Source organism: Thalassophryne amazonica, chromosome 16 (assembly GCF_902500255.1).
Source record: "Thalassophryne amazonica chromosome 16, fThaAma1.1, whole genome shotgun sequence".
NCBI lineage: Eukaryota > Metazoa > Chordata > Actinopteri > Batrachoidiformes > Batrachoididae > Thalassophryne > Thalassophryne amazonica.
In genome coordinates this window covers 30164037-30187042 of record NC_047118.1, presented here as the reverse complement: position 1 = coordinate 30187042, position 23006 = coordinate 30164037, and the positions used below count along the sequence as shown (strand labels likewise).

The window sequence follows — 23006 nt, the reverse complement described above, 5'->3', positions numbered from 1 at the left end:
TATTAGTAAATGGAGCATGTCGCAGCTTCAACTTTACCTAAATTCTGGGTGTTTTAGTGAAGCTTAGGGCTAGTGGCCGGCGATCACCTTATTATTTCTTCTGTTTTTCTTGTTCATTAATGCTGGCAAATTATACAGTATTTTTTTGTCTTTCTGATGACTGATTCTGTTTTTTCCCCTCTGTTTAAGGTGCAGCTCCATCCAGAGATGGGAGTTGTATTTGTGTTGGCGACCCTCCTGTCCTGTGCACCAACAGCATTTCTTGTATATTCGTCCATGAATTGTTCTGTGAATTGTTCTGTCATTTATGTTTGTAGCATGGCCCAAGCAGAGGGTCACTCCTTTGAGTCTGGTCTGCTTGAGGTTTCTTCCTCAGAGGGAGTTCTTCTTACCACTGTTGCTCTGGGGGTTGGTAAGGTTAGTCATTACCTGTGTGAAGCTCCTTGAGGTAACTCTGTTGTGATTTGGCATTATATAAATGAAAATAAATTGTAAAATTGTAAAAATGACAAGGAAAAAGTCTTGAAGATGCTTCTTCTTCTTTTGGCTGCTCCCCTTCGGGGCCGCCACAGCAGATCAGTCATTTCCAACTGACCCTGTCCTCAGTAACTTCCTCTGTCAGACCAGTCACCTGTATGTCCTCCCCCAGCATATCCATAAAGCTCCCCCTTGGCTGCCCTCCTCTCCTCCTGCCTGGTGGCTTCATCCTCAGCATCCTTCTCCCTATATAACCTAAGTTCCTCCTCTGCACATGTCGAACCTATCTCAATCTCACCTCTCTGACTTTGTCTCCAAAACATCCCACCTATGATATATTCATTTCTACTCCTGTCCATTTGCATCACTCCCAAAGAGAACCGGAACATCTTCAGCTCTGTCCATCATAGCTCGTCTCACTACTGTCTTGTAGAGTTCCCCATTCACTCTTGCAGATATTTTTCTATCACAAATCACTCCTGCCATCTTTCTCTACCCACTGCATGCTGTCTGCACTCTCTTCTTCACCTCTTTACCACACTCTCTATTACTTTGGACAGTTGACCCGAATCTACTTTCACCATTTCTACTACTTGCAACTGCACTATTCCACTCTCATTCACACACATACTCAGTCTTGCTTCTACTGACTTTCATTCTCCTACTCTCCAGAGCATATCTCCACCTTTCCAGGATAGACGCAACCTGTTCTCTACTCTCACTACAGATCACAATGTCATCTGCAAACATCATAGTCCATGGAGACTCCTGTCTGATCTCATCATTCAACCTGTCCATCACCATTGCAAACAAGAAAGGACTCAGAGCTGATCCTTAGTGTAATCGCACCTCCACCTTAAACGAGTCTGTCATTCTGACTGCACATCTCACCAACCACTCTCACACTATCCTTGTACCTACCATATCTCATGGCATGTTGTGATTCAGCTGCATGAAATATAAATTAATCTATTGGTTTGTGATATTGTCATGAAAAGCACCACATTTTTGTAACGGTAGCACAAATTCATTCTAACACATTCTGTGATGGCTGCACAAAATTAAAACGGAAGCAGGGGGTCAGGGTAGTTATGTTTAGGGTTGGGGGAAGGAGTAGGATTAGGTTTTGGTTAAGGTTAGGGTTGGAGATAGGAGTAGGGTTAGTAATAGTGAGTTTAAAAAAAGTCATGAAAATTTGAATCAATTCAATACAAGTTTATTTATAAAGCACATTTAAACACAGCTAAAGCTGACCAAAGTGCTTCACAATAATAGCAATACAAAACTGTGAAATATTAACAAAGGAAAAGAATAAATATCTAAAAATACAGAGCAAAATAGCAGTGCAAAGCATACACCACTTCACCAGTGTTGAAAGCCAGGGAGAAGAGATAGGTTTACAGTCTGGACTTAAACTGGCCCACAGACTCTGATGACCTGACAGTCAGCGGAAGATTGTTCCAGAGCTGTGGTGCTGCGACAGAAAAGGCTCTATCACATCTGGATTTTAGTCAAAAGGCAGGCTGCAGCATTCTGTACACTCTGCAGGTGCTGTAGGGAGCGCTGGTCCAGCCAAACGTAGAGAGCATTACAATAATCCAGACATGACATTATAAATGCATGGATAGCTCTTTCAAAATCAACTCGCAGCGTTGAGGCTGTCATTCTCAGCATCTGTGTGGATGTTAAATTAGATCATCCAGAGACAATACTGATCAAAAGTTATCAAAAGCTTTTTTCTATGTCGAAGGGTGTGGCTGCTATCATGACGGCATTTTGACCATTCACCATGGAACATCAAGTCATGATAACTCCTTTATGCTTTGCCTGATTGACTTGAAACTTCACATGTGTGATGACGGTCAGCCTCTGAACACACCTGGCTCCTCTGTTTGTTCTCTGAGCACCCCCTAGTACATAGGTGTCAAACTGATTCCAGAAAGGGCCAAGAGGGTGCAGGATTTCTTTGTAACCACCAACTCCATCAGGTGATTTCACTGATGAACTCTTCCCACCTGCTCAAATTGATGTTCATCAGTGAAATCACCTGCTGGAAGTGATGGTTACAAAGAAAACCTGCACCCTCTTGGCCCTTTCTGGAATCAGTTTGACACCTATGCCCTAGTGGATGAATCACCAATTTGTCATAACTCCTTCATGCCTTGACTCATTTGCTTGAAACTTGAACTGTTTGAAGAGGGTCGGCCCCTGAACAGAAATCGCACTGGCCTGGGAAGGCACTGGCGCAGACACAAGGGTGTGTATATGACTGCTTGCAGTCCTAGTTATTATTACCATTAGTAGTAGCAGTAGTAGTGAAAAAAAAGTCTTCGAATAATATTGGGGTGCTGTGGGAAGCAGCATCCCACCCCGGCTCCATGCCCCTTTTCAACCTGGATTCACCCCTGGTTTGACGTGTGAGCAGGAAGAATGGATAATGTTTATTTATGTAGAAAACACTACCAGACTGACAGGTAAGAAAGTTTTATCTGATTTTTTGCATCATGCCATCCTCAGAAAGTGACTTTAGGTGCATTTGGGTGGAAAGAAGTTGTTTACGCATCACAGATCAGCTGTTTTAGCAAGGACACACATAGTGGTACACCGTTTTAAATAAAGGAAAAAAAATGTTAAAATGTCATTGTAAATGTTGTGCTGCTGCTTCACTCCCCCTCCCTTCCTGTTTTTTCTCTGGCTGACTCATGGAGCTGATTGGACTCACCTGAATGCAATCAACCACACCTGTATTTATACCTCTACTCTTCACTCACTCAGACGCCGGAAACTCAGTTGCCTTCGGGGTATTCTGGCTTCAGCTCTGTGTCTCTTGCTTCTTGTGTTCCCTGGTTTTTGCCTACTGACCCTGTTCTCTGTGTTTTTATAGATTTTTGACTCAATCTGCTTGGTCTACCACCTGGTCCTGTTCTGGTTCAGCTTCAGCTTCAGCTCCCTGGTTTGAATGTGCACCTTCACTGCAGCACCCTGGCTTGTCTCTCCCTCCTCCAGTGCTTGATTCATCTGTTCATTCCATTTTGCATTATATTCACTTATAAAATAAATTGTTATATTTTTGCTCCTCTCTGTGTACTTCTCTGCATTCGAGTCCTAACCTCCGTCTTGGGTGTTTTCACCATAACAGTAAAGCTCAGTGTAGGTATACTGCTGTCTCCGTGTTTTGAGAGATGACCACTGTTTTTTCAACTCGGAGCTGCTGCACGAAACTATACCATACTCTACCAACTTTAATTATAAAGCAGCTTAAAACAGCCAGTGCTGCCACAAGCTGTTATACACTACAAACATAATACAAGTTAAAACCCATTAAAAAAAAAAAAAAAACACGAAAATGCAATTAAAAAAAAAATCTTAAACTAAGCTTCATTGGTGTCAAAAGCCAAAGAAAAAAGATAAGCTTTTAAACGAACTATAACAATGCCCAATGAGGGTGCCTCCCTAACACCCAGAGGTATGCTGTTCCACAGTTTGTGAGCAACAACTGAAAAAGCCCTGTCCCCTCTGAGCTTTCTCTTCAACCTAAGCACACTAAATAAGAATAAAATTTATGGTTAGTGGTTGTTTTCTTGGTGACCAGCAATTGCCTTTTTTGGAGAATTTTATTCAGAACACTGCATTTTCTAAATTCAGATTGCTTCAGCATATGTGAACAGGTTAGGCACACTCAGGTCCACACTTAATCCGGACAAGATGACACAAATGCATGAATAACCATCTCAAAATATTTCCTGGAAAGAAAAGGTTTCACTGTTGGCAAACGCCTCAAATGATAAAAAACAGATTTCACCACTGCTGCAATTTGACTGTCCAATTTAGGATCGCTGTCCATCTTAAAAGCAAGATTAAGAACACCCAGTTTAAAATATGCTTCCAGGGGTTAGGGTTAGGGGCTCACAAAGACTACTCTGTCCCAAAACCACCACCTCTGTTTTATTTTCATTAAAACAGAAAATTCTGCCTTGCTTTGAATTTGAATGCCAAAACCGCTGATGAAAAGCTTGTAGCACACTGAAAGTGGGCGAAGTGGGCAGTTCAGCCAACCCTGACCTCCCCCTGCCCACTGGAGTTTTAATGCTGCAATCGACCCGCAATACAAAAATACTCGGAGAATAATAGGAAAAGTAATTTTAATCTGATTACTGACTTGGAAAGATTACTGCGTTAGATTACTCCTTCCTGAAAAAAGTGGTCAGAGTAGAGTAACGCGTTACTGGCATCACTGATCACCACTCAACCACCTTTGTAATCCACAATAGCCAAAGACTCAGCAGGGTGAAGTCAATGGGAAGGGTCCAGACTGGAAGCAAACTGTACCAGAGTTTGCCTGAATTCAGACTGAGAAACCATGACAGTGGCCTGAGTTCAGTTATGCCAGTGTGGACCTGAGCGTGCCTAACTTGTTCACATACGAGGTCTATTAGAAAAGAAACCAACCTTTTTATTTTTTCAAAAACTATATAGATTTGAATCACGTGTGATTGCGTCAGACAAGCTTGAACCATCGTGCGCATGCGTGAGTTTTTTCACACCTGTCGGTTGCGTCATTCGCCTGTGGCAGGCTTTGAGTGAGCACTGGTCCACCCCCCTCGTCGGAATTCCTTTGTCTGACTTCTTCCTGAGAGACTGGCGCTTTGCTTGATCAAAATTTTTTTCTGAAGCTGTAAGGCACATCCAAATGGACACCATTCAAGAAATTCAGACGGTTTTCGGTGAAAATTTTAACGGGTGATGAGAGATTATGGAGTGTTACTGTCACTTAAAAGACTGCCCACGGAGCCGGACGGTGCGCCGCGCCCCCGAGCCGCCGTCATCAGCCTGTTTCGAGCTGAAAACTTCCAAATTTAAGCCTTTGTTGACCCAGGACGTCGTGAGAGAACAGAGAAGTTTCAGAAGAGGTCGGGATCAGCAGTTTATCTGGACATTCCAATGTTAAAGGAGATTTTGTAATGAAAGACGTGCGGACGGATTCACGCGGCAACACAGCAAAACACCTCCGTTGGAAGCATTACAGGACAAGTTTGAACATGCCCAGCTGTTAAACAATTTCTCGGATACTCACTCGACTGAAAGCCATCGAAAACTGCCTGAATCTTACGAATGGTTAGCAACACGGAGGTGTTTTGCTGTGGCACCGCGCCATGAGCGGCTGGGTGCCAACGCGCTGTCTGGCTCCATGGGCAGTCCTTAAAGTGACAGTAACACTCCATAATCTCTCATCAGCCGTTAAAATTTTCACCGAAAACCGTCTGAATTTCTCGAATGGTGTCCACTTGGATGTGCCTTACAGTTTCAGAAAAATTTTTGATCAAGCAAAGCGCCAGTCTCTCAGGAAGAAGTCAGACAAAGGAATTCCGACGAGGTGGGTGGACCAGTGCTCACTCAAAGCCTGCCCACAGGGGAATGACGCAACCGACAAGCGTGAAAAAACTCATGCATGCGCACGAGGGTTCAAGCTTGTCTGACGTAATCGCACGTGATTCAAATCCATATAGTTTTTTAAAAAAAATAAAAAGGTCGGTTTCTTTTCTAATAGACCTCGTATGCTGAAGCAATCTGAATTTTAAAAATGCAGTGTTGTTCTCAATAAAATTCTCCAAAAAAGGCAATTGCTGGTCACCAAGAAAACAACCACTAACCATCAATTTTATTCTTATTAATTTAAAATTTGCTGGACATATGAGGGCATCTCCAAACCATAATCATACATATGTAATGTTTCATTTCAAACTGGTTCATTTCCAAATAAAATGAAAATAGCCAAGGTCATACTTCTACACAAAACTGGGAACAAGCATAATTTCACTAATTATAGACCGATCTCATTATTACCACAATTATCAAAAATACTGGAAAACTTTTCAATAACAGATTGAACTCATTTTTAGAAAAACACAACATACTTGCAGAGAATCAGTATGGATTTAGGTCAAATAGATCAACAACACTAGCAATAACAGAAGCAATAGAACTTGTCACACATGCTATAGATCACAAGAAATATGCTGCAGGGGTGTTCATAGACTTGAAGAAAGCATTTGACACAGTCAACCATGACATATTAATCAGTAAACTGGAAAGAAATGGTATCAGGGGACTAGTGCAGGGGACTAGTGCTTGATTGGGTCAAAAGCTATTTAAGTGGGAGACAACAGTTTGTAAAATTGTTCCTCATCATGTCTGGACATTGTTTGTGGCATCCCCCAGGGGTCAGTATTGGGCCCCAAACTCTTGTATTCTGTATATAAATGATATGTATAAGGTTTCTAAGGTACTGCATTTTGTTCTGTTTGCTGATACCAATATTTTTCACTCAGGGGATAATATAGAACAATTGCAGGAGGAAATAGCTACAGAAATTAACAGATTAAAAATATGGTTTAACTAATAAATTATCATTAAATTTAGGTAAGACAAAAATAATGTTATTTTGAAATTGTAGAATGAACACATAGGTAAAGATGAAAGTAGAGGGGCTAGAAATTGAGAGGGATGATGAAATTAAATTTTTGAGGGTAATTATAGATTACAAAATTAGATGGAAATATACAGAGTAAAGTCTCAAGAAACATTGCAGTAATAAATAAAGGAAAGAAGGTCTTAGATGGCAAATCACTCTATACTGTTCACTAGTCTCTCCTTATTTGCAGTACAGTCCTGAGGTTTTGGGCAACAACTACAAAACCTCATTATGGTGATGCTCTACCTGACTTAAATGATCTTGCTCCTTACCGTCAGTCAGTTGTAAGAAATCTGGGGGTCAAATTTGATGAATATTTAAAATTTGACAAACAAATTGACAGTGTGGTGAAAGTCAGCTTTTTTCAGCTTCGTCTTCTGGCCAAAGTCAAACCTTTCCTTTCACGGACGTACCTAGAAAAGGCTATGCATGCATTCATCAGCTCCAGGATAGACTATTGTAATGCACTGTATGTGGGTGTCAACCAGAACTGTCTCCAGCGTCTGCAGATGGTTCAAAATGCAGCAGCCCACCTTCTGACAAACACTCGCAAATAGTCACATTACTCCTGTGCTGTTTAGTCTTCACTGGCTCCCAGTCCGCTTCAGAATTGATTTTAAACTTTTAATGTTTGTTTTTAAAGCTATACACGGACTTGCACCTTCCTACCTGTGTGAGCTGTTACCTGCACACACACCAACAATAACTTTGTGGTCCTCCAGTCAACACCAGCTGGAGGTCCCCAGGACCAAGCGCAAACAGTGGGGAGACCGATCATTTGCAGTGGCTGGGCCTAGACTTTGGAACTCATTGCCCATTGAGTTGCGCTTGATAAGTACTCTTTCTCTGTTCAAAGCTAAACTAAAAACATATTTGTTCAGAGTTGCTTTTAGTACATAGTTTTATTGTGGTTGTTCATTTGTTGTTGAGTTTATGCATTGATGTGAAGCACTTTGGTTCAGTAGTCACTGTTGTAAAGGGCTATACAAATAAAGTTTGATTGATTATGTTCATTAAATATACAACAGAAAAGAGCAATACAGATCATTCACAAAGCGAGTTATCAGGATCACACAAACACATTACTTTTAAAGTCACAATTACTCAAGCTTATTGAGATTGTGCAAAATACCAAAAACAGCACAAATAATGTTCAAAGCAACAAATAATTTATTACCGGGGAATATTCAACAACTGTTCAAAAATCATGCAGGGGATTACAATCTAAGGAGAAAATGTAACTTTAAAGAACCAAGATTTCGTACAACCAGAAAAACATTTTTGTCTATCAGTCTGCGGGGTGAGGATTCTGAAGGGATTTAGTGTGGAATTGAAGCAATGTTCAAATATGAGAAAAATGCTGTATAAAAATAAGATTTTCAATAGGTATGAGGATGAAGGAGGTGTGGCCAATCACCAGGTGTTTTAGATATCTAGTTATAAGAATCTGAGTAGGAAAAAGTCCTATGAGGACCCTATTGTAATTGCGATGTTTATTATTTATTATTATTATTATTATTATTATTATTATTAGGGCCTGAGTAGGAAAAAGTCCTATGAGGACCATATTGTAATTGCGCTGTTTATTATTAGGGCCCGAGTAGGAAAAAGTTCTATGAGGACCCTATTGTAATTGCGCTGTTTATTATTATTATTATTATTAGGGCCCGAGTAGGAAAAAGTCCTGTGAGGACACTATTGTAATTGCGCTGTTTATTATTATTATTATTATTATTAGGGCCCGAGTAGGAAAAAGTCCTACGAGGACCCTATTGTAATTGAGCTGTTTATTATTAGGGCCCGAGTAGGAAAAAGTCCTACGTGTTGTGTGGGCCGCTGAAGAGGAGGTACTGCTGGCCCACCACCACAAGATGACGCCCTGCTTGAAGTGCGGGCTTCAAGCACGAGAGGGCGTCGGAGCGACCGGGAGTGACAGCTGTCACTCATCATCCGTACTAGCTGTCACTCATCCACTACACATCACCACCACCATAAAGGCCGGACTGCAACTCCACCTCCCCGCCGAGAAATCAGCTACCATTCACGTAACGTCTCTGCTGAATCTTAATCGAGCATTAGTCTGATCTCTTTTGCAGCCGTTTTCCTGGGACGGATCCTTGTCTGCTGAGTTGGCGTTTGGTGTGGACTGCGACGGCTTCGCCTCCCACCCCACCCAGATAAGTGGTTATCTCAGGAGCTGCACGAGTGTGTGATTCGGAGGTGGAGGTTCTCCCTCCTAACTAAACACTGACTGTGGGATTACTGAGTGTGTGAACTCACACTCATCAGTACTGTCTCTGTTCTCTGCCAGCAGTACCAGGTCTGACTGCTGAAGACAGTGGCCACCTGGGGTGCAGGGCTTGGCGGCTCCGGTGTTCTTCAGCTCCGTTGGTGGTGGAAGCTGTGTGGGATCCGGCTCTTCTCTCGCCAGACGTCTTCTATCGTCGAGCCTGCCCACACGTCACATTGTGTTTAATTGACAGTCCACCATATTGTTATTGTCTGTACTTCGTTGTGCGATTCACAACATTAAATTGTTACTTTTTGGCTTATCCATTGTCCATTCATTAACGCCCCCTGTTGTGGGTCCGTGTCACGACACTTTCACAACACTACGAGGACCCTATTGTAATTGCACTGTTTATTATTATTATTAGGGCCTGAGTAGGACAACGTCCTACGAGGACCCTATTGTAATTGCACTGTTTATTATTATTATTATTAGGGCCCGAGTAGGAAAACGTCCTACGACGACCCTATTGTAATTGCGCTGTTTATTATTAGGGCCTGAGTAGGAAAAAGTCCTACGAGGACCCTATTGTAATTATACTGTTTATTATTATTATTATTATTATTAGGGCCCGAGTAGGAAAAAGTCCTACGAGGACCCTATTGTAATTGCGCTGTTTATTATTAGGGCCTGAGTAGGAAAAAGTCCTACGAGGACCCTATTGTAATTGTGCTGTTTATTATTATTATTATTATTATTAGGGCCCGAGTAGGAAAAAGTCCTACAGGGACCCTATTGTAATTGCGCTGTTTATTATTATTATTATTTATTATTAGGGCCAAAGTAGGAAAAAGTCCTACGAGGACCCTATTGTAATTGCGCTGTTTATTATTATTATTACACTCAACAAAAATATAAACGCAACACTTTTGGTTTTGCTCCCATTTTGTATGAGATGAACTCAAAGATCTAAAACTTTTTCCACATACACAATATCACCATTTCCCTCAAATATTGTTCACAAACCAGTCTAAATCTGTGACAGTGAGCACTTCTCCTTTGCTGAGATAATCCATCCCACCTCACAGGTGTGCCATACCAAGATGCTGATTAGACACCATGATTAGTGCACAGGTGTGCCTTAGACTGCCCACAATAAAAGGCCACTGTAAAAGGTGCAGTTTTGTTTTATTGGGGGGGATACCAGTCAGTATCTGGTGTGACCACCATTTGCCTCATGCAGTGCAACACATCTCCTTCGCATAGAGTTGATCAGGTTGTCAATTGTGGCCTGTGGAATGTTGGTCCACTCCTCTTCAATGGCTGTGCGAAGTTGCTGGATCTTGGCAGCAACTGGTACACGCTGTCGTATACGCCGGTCCAGAGCATCCCAAACATGCTCAATGGGTGACATGTCCAGTGAGTATGCCGGCCATGCAAGAACTGGGACATTTTCAGCTTCCAAGAATTGTGTACAGATCCTTGCAACATGGGGCCGTGCATTATCCTGCTGCAACATGAGGTGATGTTCTTGAATGTATGGCACAACAATGGGCCTCAGGATTTCGTCACGGTATCTCTGTGCATTCAAAATGCCATCAATAAAATGCACCTGTGTTCTTCGTCCATAACAGACGCCTGCCCATACCATAACCCCACCGCCACCATGGGCCACTCGATCCACAACAATGACATCAGAAAACCAATCAGAGCATTTGCCCACTCAAGTGGGTTACGACGACGAACTGGAGTCTGGTCGAGACCCCGATGACGACGACGAGCATGCAGGTGAGCTTCCCTGAGACGGTTTCTGACAGTTTGTGCAGAAATTCTTTGGTTATGCAAACTGATTGTTTCAGCAGCTGTCTGAGTGGCTGGTCTCAGATGATCTTGGAGGTGAACATGCTGGATGTGGAGGTCCTGGGCTGGTGTGGTTACACGTGGTCTGCAGTTGTGAGGCTGGTTGGATGTACTGCCAAATTCTCTGAAACGCCTTTGGAGACGGCTTATGGTAGAGAAATGAACATTCAATACACGAGCAACAGCTCTGGTTGACATTCCTGCTGTCAGCATGCCAATTGCACAATCCCTCAAATCTTGCGACATCTGTGGCATTGTGCTGTGTGATAAAACTGCACCTTTCAGAGTGGCCTTTTATTGTGGGCAGTCTAAGGCACACCTGTGCACTAATCATGGTGTCTAATCAGCATCTTGATATGGCACACCTGTGAGGTGGGACAGATTATCTCAGCAAAGGAGAAGTGCTCACTATCACAGATTTAGACTGACTTGTGAACAATATTTGAGGGAAATGGTGATATTGTGTATGTGGAAAAAGCTTTAGATCTTTGAGTTCATCTCATACAAAATGGGAGCAAAACCAAAAGTGCTGCGTTTATATTTTTGTTGAGTGTATATTATTATTATTCTTTACACTTTTCAAATCCAAATTTCAGCCCTTTCCCATGCTCAAAAACTCACCAAACTTTGCAGCGTGGTCCGGTCAAATCCGAAATTCAATATTTTGGGGGTCGCGCACAAGGTCGACGCAAAATGGCGTCCCCTAGAAATGTTCAAAACCTCTCCGCATTGGGGGATTTTCGTCGCAGCCTCACGAAAATCAGTACACATATTTACCATGCCGGGACGCACAAAAAAGTCTGTTACCGTCATGGTGAAATGTCGACAGGAAGTCGGCCATTTTGATTTAAAGTTTTGATTTTAGCTCTTCAAAAGGAAGAACGTAATTTCATAGCGAAGGGGCAATATTCGGCACGCCGCCACACTGACGCTGTTACTCGTAACTTCACGGTCATCATCGCCTACGTTCACCAACTTGTTCTGCATGTTTTAGAAGTGGAATGAAGTTGATGGTGTTAACTATGTGACATCAGCACCTGTTTAAGTATAATGTTCCATGGCGAAGAGTCAAAATGGCGGCGCCATAGCGGCCACACCCTTCAACATAGAGAAAAGCTTTCGATAACTTTTGATCAGTATCATCTCTGGATGATCTGGAAGAAATTTGAAGTGCACTGGACAAAATCCCTAAGAGGAGTTCATTCAAATACCACGTGTGGAAATCACCCCAAAATGACAAGAAAATTCAAAATGGCCGACTTCCTGTTCGGAAGAGACAAGAGACTTTTTTGTACGTCTATGCAAGGCACACGTGTACCAATTTTCATCTCCCTACTCCAAAAAAGGGAGGGTTTTTTGAATGTTTCAAGGGGGCGCTATTGAGGCATTTTGCCCTGCCCATGGGCGATGCCCCTATGGATTGTAAGAGGTTGTCGTGCTTGACCTGTGTATCAATTTTCATGATGATATGACAAAATTAAAGCCATCAAAAGGAAGAACGTATTTTCATGGCGAATGGGTAATATTCGGCACACCGCCACACAGACGCCATTACTCGTAACTTCACGGCATTCATCACCTATGTTCACCAACTTGTTCTCCATGTTTTAGAAGTGGAATGAAGTTGATTGGGTTAACTATGTGACATCAGGACCTGTTAAAGTAAAAATAGGACATTTCGTGTTACCACCGGGGGGCGCTATGGCAAAGGTGGGAAGTTAATATATGCAGACGTTCAGGGTGGAGCCCTTATCATGTCCAGCAAGTTTGAAGGATCTACGATGAAGTATGTGGGCGTGACAGCCGTTTAAAGTGAAATGGCGTGCTCCGAAAAGCTCGCATTTTGACCCTTCGCCATAAGTCCTACATGCTTTGTCTGATTGACATGAAGTTTCACATGTGTGATGACAGTTGGCCCCTGAACACACCCTCTGTTTGTATACTGAGCACCCCCTAACCATCAACATGTCATAACTCCTTCATGCATTGTGTGATTTGCTTAAAATTTTAACTGTGTGATGAGTGGTTGACCCTGTATGCACATGCTCACATCTGGTCACAATGGCACGCATTAGCCTGGGTAGGCGGTCGCACAGAACGAGGGCCTAGTTATTATTATTATTATTCTGCACAAACTGAAATCCAAATTTCGGCCTTTTCCCATGCTAAAAAACTCACCAAACTTTGCAAAGTTGTCCGGTCAGATCCAAGTTTTGATATTTTGGGGGTCACGCACATTGTTGCAGCAAAATTGCACCCCCTAGAAATTTTCAAAACCCCCTCCGCATAGGGGTTTATTTGTCGTAGCCTCACGAAATTCGGTAAACATATTTACCATGTTGGGATGCACAAAAAAGTCTTTTACCGTCATGGTGAAATGTCGACAGGAAGTCGGCCATTTTGATTTAAAGTTTCGATTTTTAGCTAATTTTTGCCATTTTTGTCCATTTCCACTACTTACATTTGAACGAACTCGTCCTAGGTATTTCATCCAATCGTCTTTAATTTTCTTCAACATCATCATGACCCAATGGTGATCAAAAGTTATCAAAAGAATGTAATTAGGTCAAAAGGCGTGGCTACTAGGGTTCGTCAAACTTTGCAGAGCTTTTCGGAGTACGCCGTTTCACTTCGAATGGCTGTCATGCCCACATACTTAATTGTAGATCCTTCAAACTTGCTGGACATGATGATGTCTGCCCTGAACGTCTGCATTTATGAACTTCTCACCTCCACCATAGCACCCCCCGGTGGTTACAGAAAATGTCGTATTTTTACTTTAACAGGTCCTGATGTCACATAGTTAACCCAATCAACTTCATTCCACTTCTAAAACATGCAGAACAAGTTGGTGAACGTAGGCGATGATCGCTGTGAAGTTACGAGTAACGGCGTCCGTGTGGTGGCATGCTGAATATCGACCCTTCGCCATGAAATTACGTTCTTCCTTTTGACGGCTTTAATTTTGTCATATCATCATGAAAATTGATACACATATCAAGCACGACAACCTCTTACAATTCATAGGGGCGTTGCCCATAAGCGGGGCAAAATGCCTCAATAGCGCCCCCTTGAAACTTTCAAAAACCCCTCCCCATAGGGGTTTTTTTGGAGTAGGGAGATGAAAATTGGTACTTCTGTGTGACTTGCATAGACATACAAAAAAGTCTCTTGCACCATGGGTCTACTCCAGACAGGAAGTCAGCCATTTTGAAGTTTCTACTCATTTTGCCGTGATAACTCCTTCATGCTTTGCCTGATTGACTTGAAAATTCACATGTGTGATGACAGCTGGCCCCTCAACACACCTGGCTCCTCTGTTTGTGCTCTGAGCGCCCCCTAGTGGATGAGCAATCTACATGTCATAACTCCTTCATGCATTTTATGATTTGCTTGAAATTTGAACTGTGGGATGAGTGGTTTCCCCTGTACGCACATGCCCACATCTGGTCACAAGGGAACGCGCTGGCCTGGGTAGGCGGTCGTGCGGAACGAGGGCCCATATATGACTGCTTGCAGTCCTAGTTATTATTTTATTTGTTGTTGTTGTTTTTTGGTTATTTATACTCAAATTCTTTTCTTTCCTTGCTTTGGCTGGCCTTGCTAGTCTTTTTTGTGGTGTTTATTTGTATTATGTTTATATGGTACATGTGGATTTATATGTGGGACTATACATGTGCTGATGGATGAATATATTTGATATGTATTAATGCACATATCGTGTACAAGTTAATTATGTTATTTACTTAACCACAAGGGGTGGGAGTAAATAGGTTTTACTTCTTCTGGCTCCTTTTTGAATATCCATTTATTATGGTTTTCTTTATATTTATATTATTATTGTTGTTATTTATTTTGTGCCTTGATATTCAAAATAAACATTCCAATCAATCAACCAATCATATGCACTATCACAAAAATAAGATTTCTAAAAGCTTTCACAGAATACAATCACTTATCAAATATTCCATTTTTCAATATATTACTGTTGTGGCTTGAAGTTGAAATGAATAACAACACTAACCATATGCCAGTTCCAAACTGAGGTATATGTGAAACAGGTGTCTGGCCTACCTGAACAGAGCATCATTTGAAACTGAAGGCTTAGTGGAGTTGTGACAGTTGCTGTGACCCTCAGGAATGAATCCTCTGTGTTTCTTAAAGCTCTGTACACCCTTCACCACAATGGCCACTCCATCCCTCACTCTTTTACTCAGACTCATCCTCCACCGGTCAGGGATGATGCTGACCATCCCCACTGGGAAACTGTCAGGTGGAGGATATTCTGGATTGCCCACAGCCAGGCTTGGGATAATCCATATGTAGCCTGGTCCCACCAAACCAGAGTCGGCTGCCATATTGAAAAGGTACTGGGCCTCTTCATGTGAACAGTAGACCAACAGAACCTGGGCATCAATCTGCTGCAACAGCCTTCGTGTTCGGATGTCATTCACTCCTTCAACAGACATATCAAACGTCAGCACGTCCTGCAGATTCCACATAATGTAGCTGGTGTCTGTGAAGGACCTGATGTAGTTCACATAGTTTTCACACCCTGGATACAGGCTGGTAATGACCACAAAGCTATCCCAGTTGTATTCCTCCATGACCTTAAACATCCCATTGATCTGCTGCTCTATGGAGGCACCCAACTGGAGGAAATTGGAACCCTCGCCCTGGAATCAGACAAACACATGGCAGCAATTTGTGAGGAATAAATAGCTGGTTAACAGTTCATGAACTCCACTGTACATTTTCTTTGTCAAACAGGAAACACATTTTAGCAGTCAGAAATATTTTTTTTCTAAAATATCCCTGCTAAAATGGATCATCTATGGTGACCAAAACAGTAGCACATTACACAGTGTGTGGTGGTGAACACAGTTTGTGGCCTCAAACCAGGAATATTCTTTTTGGGAGGGAAGCACGCTAATTGTAGTATTTGGTTTGTGAGTGTGATACATGGGAGGCACAACTGTAAAGCACTTTGAGTGTCTACATCAGATAGGAAATACAGGTCATTTAGAGAGTGCATGGGAGGTGTGCATGTTCCAGATACTCAATACAGTCCACAAAGTATACACAGTGCTTCACTTTTTCCACATTTTATGTTACAGCCTTACTCCAAAATTGAGTTAATTCATTTTTCTTTCAGAATGCTACATACAACACCCTAAGATGACATAAAACTTTTTTTTTTTTTTTAACTTTTGCAAATGTATTAAAAAAAAAAAAAATCACGCGTCCATAAGTATTCACAGCCTTGCTCAATACTTTGTTGATGCACCTTTGGCAACAATTCCAGCCTCATGTTTTCTTGAATATGACGCCACAAGCTTGGTGCACCTATCTTTGGGCAGACTGGCCCATTCCTCTTTGCAGCACCTCTCAAGCTCCATCAGGTTAGATGGGGAGCGTCGGTGCACAGCCATTTTCAGATCTCTCTAGAGATGTTCAGTTGGATTCAGGTCTGGGCTCTGGCTGGGCCATTCAAGGACATTCACATCATTGTCCTGTAGCCACTCCTTTGATATCTTGGCTATGTGCTTCAGGCCATTGTCCTGCTGAAAGATGAACTGTCGCCACCAGGGCTGGACTGGTTATCTGGCGTACCGGGCAAATCCCGCCGGGCCCTCGCGCATTTTGGGCCCCCTCAGGTCTGTCATTAAAAAATATATGTATATAATTATAATTTTTATTGATTGCGACGGTAAAAAATGACACATAGTGGCCCATTGGATGCTTCTCCTGAGGCACATTGGGCTAGTCCAATGAAATTCCTTGGTTCTCGAAGGCCCGTCCCTCCCTACAGGCCCCCACCTGACCCAAGTCATCACTCAAAGGTTTGGCTATTCGGTCCGAGCTCGTGTGTTGAACGGAGAGTTGTGCGCAAAATGGAGAAGCAAAAGAGTGGAGCTGAGAAGCGAAAGGAAAAAAGAAAACAAAGTAAAAGACGACACAGCAAAATGTGCCAAAATCAGATATGTTTAAAACCACAAGCTCGACCTCGGGTTCGGGATGGGTAGTGGGGCCGCCGGTCCGTCATTTCAAACCAGCCCGGGACCGGCGTCGAGAGCACAGGTGGTGGAGAGTGAGCAGGAGGAGGAGCAGGAGCAGGAGGAGACGGAGAGAGACGTGACACAGCAGGAAGAGATTGAGGTTAGAATTCATCTCAACACTTGCTAGTAGCTAGCCAATGCAGTGTAGCTAGAGTGCTTTGTGATGGTGGAGGGGCTCAGCAGCACCCGCTGCTCGGTAGGGACAGAAACTGCGATAGAAGTCAGAAAGAGTGATAGAAGTCAGTCTCCAAACACAAGCAGCTACAAAAAAAAACAAACATCAGAAATAGAAGCTCGATTTGTCGCTAGTCGTTTTTAACAAAGAAAATGCCGCTAAGAGGATTAGGAACATCTCCGGTTCAACTCAGAACAGAATGAAAATTAAAAAATGCTCCCACAAATGTTTACACCAAAAGTCAATCAAAAAGGGATTCAGCCTCAGGCAGATCATCCAATCATCATGCAGAAGCTGAGCGTCCGGGCCAGCCGAGGCCAGCCCACTGCCCCATAGACGCTGAGTGTCCGATGGGCAGGAGCCCAGCATTTATCCAATGACTCATCTCGTTTCGCTGCAGTCTTTGCCTCATTTCGCTGCAGTCTTTGCTTCGCTATTGAAGTCTGTGGACGCTCAGCGTCCACACCGTTTAAAGCACTGTGAAACTGCGGGTTTGAGTGAGAGGAAAGCCGCATCGTCACCAGTGATAAGAAGCTGATTCTGAACAAAAGTTAAGCGCGTTGTAGTGCATATTTAGTCAATGACATGTACACACAACAGTATATATTTGATAACTTATTTTTTGACATTTCAGGGGAAGCTGAGCTTCCCTTGCAGTCTTAGAGCAATCGCTCTTTGTTGCGCCAGCATATAGAACTCTTTGTCTTGAGCTGTCACAAGGACTACCTGTGCTGTGTGTCTAAAGTAATTGCTAGTGCGTGTTAGTTATGGCATCCTCCCCTTTCACTTTCTCAAATCCAACTAATATCTTATTTCTACTCTACTGCTTGTCGTGTGTTGTGCAACTATGATTTTATACAAAATGTATTTTTGTAATCTTTTCCTTCTGTAATGGCATGCCATGTCATTATCAAGACATCTCGTATGAAGTATTAGCTGCCTCGTGGCATGGCAGATGGATAGTAAGAAGCCGACTAGCTGTGCTACTGTTTAGCAATTGCTGGTAGCCGTTCCAAGGTGGAGTAGCTACTGCCAACCTGGTGAGAAGGGGCAGAAAGACATGTGTGATACTCTGTGGAATTGGCATAAAATATTTTTGGTTGTTATTAACATTCCATTCAGTAAGCTCACTGACAGTATCTCTCAACTGGAGCAATTGTAAGATGAAAGTATGAAAATGTTTAATCTAGGAAATTATTACTAAGGGATTAATTTTATTCAGTAAGACTTAGAACATACAATAGCGGCCCAGATGGAGTTGTGCACAACACAGCCCTTTTCTTACTGTATATTAACAGAAATCATATTTACCTCATGGCCTATGCAGCACAATTTCCCTACTGTTTCCATGTTATTCATATGACCATCTATATTGAAAAACATAATACATTAGGGAATTAGGAGTTGGAGCACGTGTGTGTGTGTGTGTGTGTGTGTGTGTGTGTGTGTGTGTGTGTGTGTGTGTGTGTGTGTGTGTGTGTGTGTGTGTGTGTGTGTGTGTGGTGCCTTAGCTTTGGTGTCAAATAATGCTCTGACTAGATTTGGTATCCAACTTATAGTGTTGTGTGTGTTAGTGAAATATTGCTTTGCTTAAACCTCGTAAGGTGTTTGGGTCTGTGGGACCCGTTTTCAGTTTTTGCTTAAGGAAAATGGTATGAATATATATACACTCAACAAAAATATAAATGCAACACTTGGTTTTGCTCCCATTTTGTATGAGATGAACTCAAAGATCTAAAACTTTTTCCACATACACAATATCACCATTTCCCTCAAATATTGTTCACAAACCAGTCTAAATCTGTGATAGTGAGCACTTCTCCTTTGCTGAGATAATCCATCCCACCTCACAGGTGTGCCATATCAAGACGCTGATTAGACACCATGATTAGTGCACAGGTGTGCCTTAGACTGCCCATGGCGGCCATGCAAGAACTGGGACATTTTCAACTTCCAAGAATTGTGTACAGATCGTTGCAACATGGGGCCGTGCATTATCCTGCTGCAACATGAGGTGATGTTCTTGGATGGCACAACAATGGGCCTCAGGATCTCGTCACGGTATCTCTGTGCATTCAAAATGCCATCAATAAAATGCACCTGTGTTCTTCATCCATAACAGACGCCTGCCCATACCATAACCCCACCGCCACCATGGGCCACTCGATCCACAACATTGACATCAGAAAACCGCTCACCCACACGATGCCACACACGCTGTCTGCCATCTGCCCTGAACAGTGTGAACCGGGATTCATCCGTGAAGAGAACACCTCTCCAACGTGCCAAACGCCAGCGAATGTGAGCATTTGCCCACTCAAGTCGGTTACGACGATGAACTGGAGTCAGGCCGAGACCCCGATGAGGACGACGAGCATGCAGATGAGCTTCCCTGAGACGGTTTCTGACAGTTTGTGCAAAAATTCTTTGGTTATGCAAACCGATTGCTTCAGCAGCTGTCCGAGTGGCTGGTCTCAGACGATCTTGGAGGTGAACATGCTGGATGTGGAGGTCCTGGGCTGGTGTGGTTACACGTGGTCTGCGGTTGTGAGGCTGGTTGGATGTACTGCCAAATTCTCTGAAACGCCTTTGGAGACGGCTTATGGTAGAGAAATGAACATTCAATACACGAGCAACAGCTCTGGTTGACATTCCTGCTGTCAGCATGCCAATTGCATGCTCCCTCAAATCTTGCGTCATCTGTGGCATTGTGCTGTGTGATAAAACTGCACCTTTCAGAGTGGCCTTTTATTGTGGACAGTCTAAGGCACACCTGTGCACTAATCATGGTGTCTAATCAGCATCTTGATATGGCACACCTGTGAGGTGGGATGGATTATCTCAGCAAAGGAGAAGTGCTCACTGTCACAGATTTAGACTGGTTTGTGAACAATATTTGAGGGAAATGGTGATATTGTGTATGTGGAAAAAGTTTTAGATCTTTGAGTTCATCTCATACAAAATGGGAGCAAAACCAAAAGTGTTGCATTTATATTTTTGTTGAGTGTGTGTGTGTGTGTGTATATATATATATATATATATATATATATATATATATATATATATATATATATATATAATTGTCACATTGAGATTCACTGGCCAGGGCTCATATCAGCGCTCATAGCAGGGCTCATAATCAGGAAAAAAAAAAGTTAGTGACCTTATCCTCCTCTCTCTCTATCTCTCACCCTCAAAAACATACATACACAGAACTTCACATACATTCTTCTTTAGCATATGCTTCCAGACATCATATATATGGTAAATGGAGTGCATTTATATAGCGCTTTTCCATCTGCATCAGACGCTCAAAGCGCTTTACAATTATGCCTCACATTCACCCCGATGTCAGGGTGCTGCCATACAAGGCGCTCACTACACACCGGGAGCAATAGGGGATTAAAGACCTTGACCAAGGGCCCTTAACCAGTAGACCATCCCCTCCCCCATATATAGACCTATATATATCGTATATATAACGGCGCTTGAGACCAGAAGATCCTGGGTTCAAATCCCCGCGCTCACTACACACCGGGAGCAATAGGGCCCTTGGTCAAGGTCTTTAATCCCCTATTGCTCCCGGTGTGTAATGAGCACGGGGATTTGAACCCAGGATCTTCTGGTCTCAAGCCCAACACATTAACCAGTAGACCATCCCCTCCCCCATATATAGACCTATATATATCGTATATATAACGGCGCTGGGCCCTTTTCAGATGCCAGTCCAGCCTTGGTCGCCACAGTCTGATTTCAAGAGCACTATGGAACAGGTTTTCAACCAGGATGTCTCTGTACATTGCTGCATTCATCTTTCCCTCAATCCTGACGAATCTCCCAGTTCCTGCTGCAGAAAATCATCCCCACAGCATGATACTGTCACCACCTTGCTTCACTGTAGGGATGGTGCCTGGTTTCCTAGGTGGAGTTGGGCACACCACACTGAGAGAGCTTGTCCTGCAGCAGGGCCGGGATGATTGTATTGACATCAGAACTGAAGTCTGCAAACAGCAGCAAGGTCCACAAACAGAATACTGATGTAGTTTCCTGGGGAGTCCAGATGCTGGAGGATGAAGTGAAGGTCCATGTTGACAGCATCATCTACCAACCTGTTGGCTCTGTAGGCAAACTGCAGGGGATCCACATGAGGTTCAGAGATGGCCTTGAGGTGTGGGAGGACAAGGCGCTCTAAGGTCTTCATCACTACAGAGATTAGGGCGATGGGTCTGTCGTCATTAAGTCCTGAGGTTCTTTGCTTTGTGGGGATGGGGATGGTGGAGGCCCTGAAGCACGCTCACACCTGGCATGTCTCCAGTGAGGTGTTGAAGATGTCTGAACACCGGGGACAGTTGGTCTGCACAGTTCTTTAACATGGATGGGAAGACAGTCAGGTCCGGCTGCATTGTGTCGGTACTGTCTCTTGAAGAGCCTGTAGACATCCCTCTCAGGAATGGAAAGAAGTGTGGTGGGGAGTAGGTGCTGATGGTTTGGATCTGATGGTTGTCATTGGGAATGGTGGTAGGACTGTCTCATTATCTTTCAAATCTGCAGTAAAACTTGTTCAATTGGTTTGCTAAATGAGGGTCTTTGGCAGAGTGGGGCAGGTTTGGTTAGTAGGTGGTGATTTGTCTGAGACCTTACCAGACAGAAGTGGAGACATTGGCTGAGAAATGATGTTGCAGTTCTCAGAGTACAGCTTTTTAGCTCCCCATGAAGCTTCCTACAATAAATGGTAATTTTCCAAAGGTGACGCTAAGATACCAGACAGTGTGGCTCCAAGATAATATGTACAACCCCAACGAAGTTGGGACGTTGTGTGACATGTAAATAAAAACTTAATGCAATGATTTGTAAATCCTCTTCAACTTATATTCAATTGAATACACCACAAAGACAAGATATTTAATGATCAAACTGATAAACTTTATTGTTGTGGGCACAGTTCTGATAATCCAATAATTATCGAAGATAAAGTTTTCATTATAGGATTATCTTTCCAGATAACTTTTAAAACCATTATCGGACTAATTATCTTCCGATAAATTTTTGTCAGATAATTTTTAGACCATTAACGTGGTAAACAAAGGTGAACAGATGTATAGTTCTACCCTCTGCAAACAGAGGAGAATTGCTTCTAGAAGAAACTGCTCTATACTCTCCAGGCAAAGGAGAACTGGTCACAAAAAAAAAATCATTTCTTTTAACCCCATACTGATATGCGGCCAATATCACCCAAGTCATCCAGAAGCATACATTTTTAACTTATGGTTCAAATTTTATCCAAACTTATTTCGGACAAGTTATTTAAATTAACATCATGTCTGAAGTTTTATAAAGGGAAAATATCATCCATCCATCGATCCATTTTATTACGCTTTATCCGGAGTCGGGTCGCGGGGGCAGCAGCTCAAGCAAAGCCGCCCAGACCTCCCGATCCACAAACACCTCCCCCGGCTCCGCCGGGGGAACCCCAAGGCATTCCTAAGCCAGCTGAGAGATGTAGTCCCTCCAGCATGTCCTGGGTCTTCCCCGGGGCCTCCTCCAAATGGGACGTGCATGGAACACCTCTCCAGCCAGGTGTCCGGGGGCATCCGGAAAAGATGCCTGAGCCACCTCAACTGACTCCTTTCGACGTGGAGGAGCAGCGGCTCGACTCCGAGCTCCTCCCGAGTGACCGAGCTCCTCACCCTATCTCTAAGGGAGCTCCCAGCCACCCTGTAGAGGAAACTCATC

General features: G+C 43.0%; 1 protein-coding gene across 1 annotated transcript in view; it reads right to left on the bottom strand.

Annotated features, from left to right (window-relative positions):
* grin2ca (glutamate receptor, ionotropic, N-methyl D-aspartate 2Ca) overlaps positions 1 to 23006 on the bottom strand; it is a 432253-nt gene that overhangs the window by 347624 nt on the left and 61623 nt on the right. Inside the window, exon 3 of the mRNA XM_034190478.1 lies at positions 15114 to 15715. Within this exon, the coding sequence (XP_034046369.1) occupies positions 15114 to 15715 (602 nt within the window). The remainder of the gene's footprint in view (positions 1 to 15113; positions 15716 to 23006) is intronic.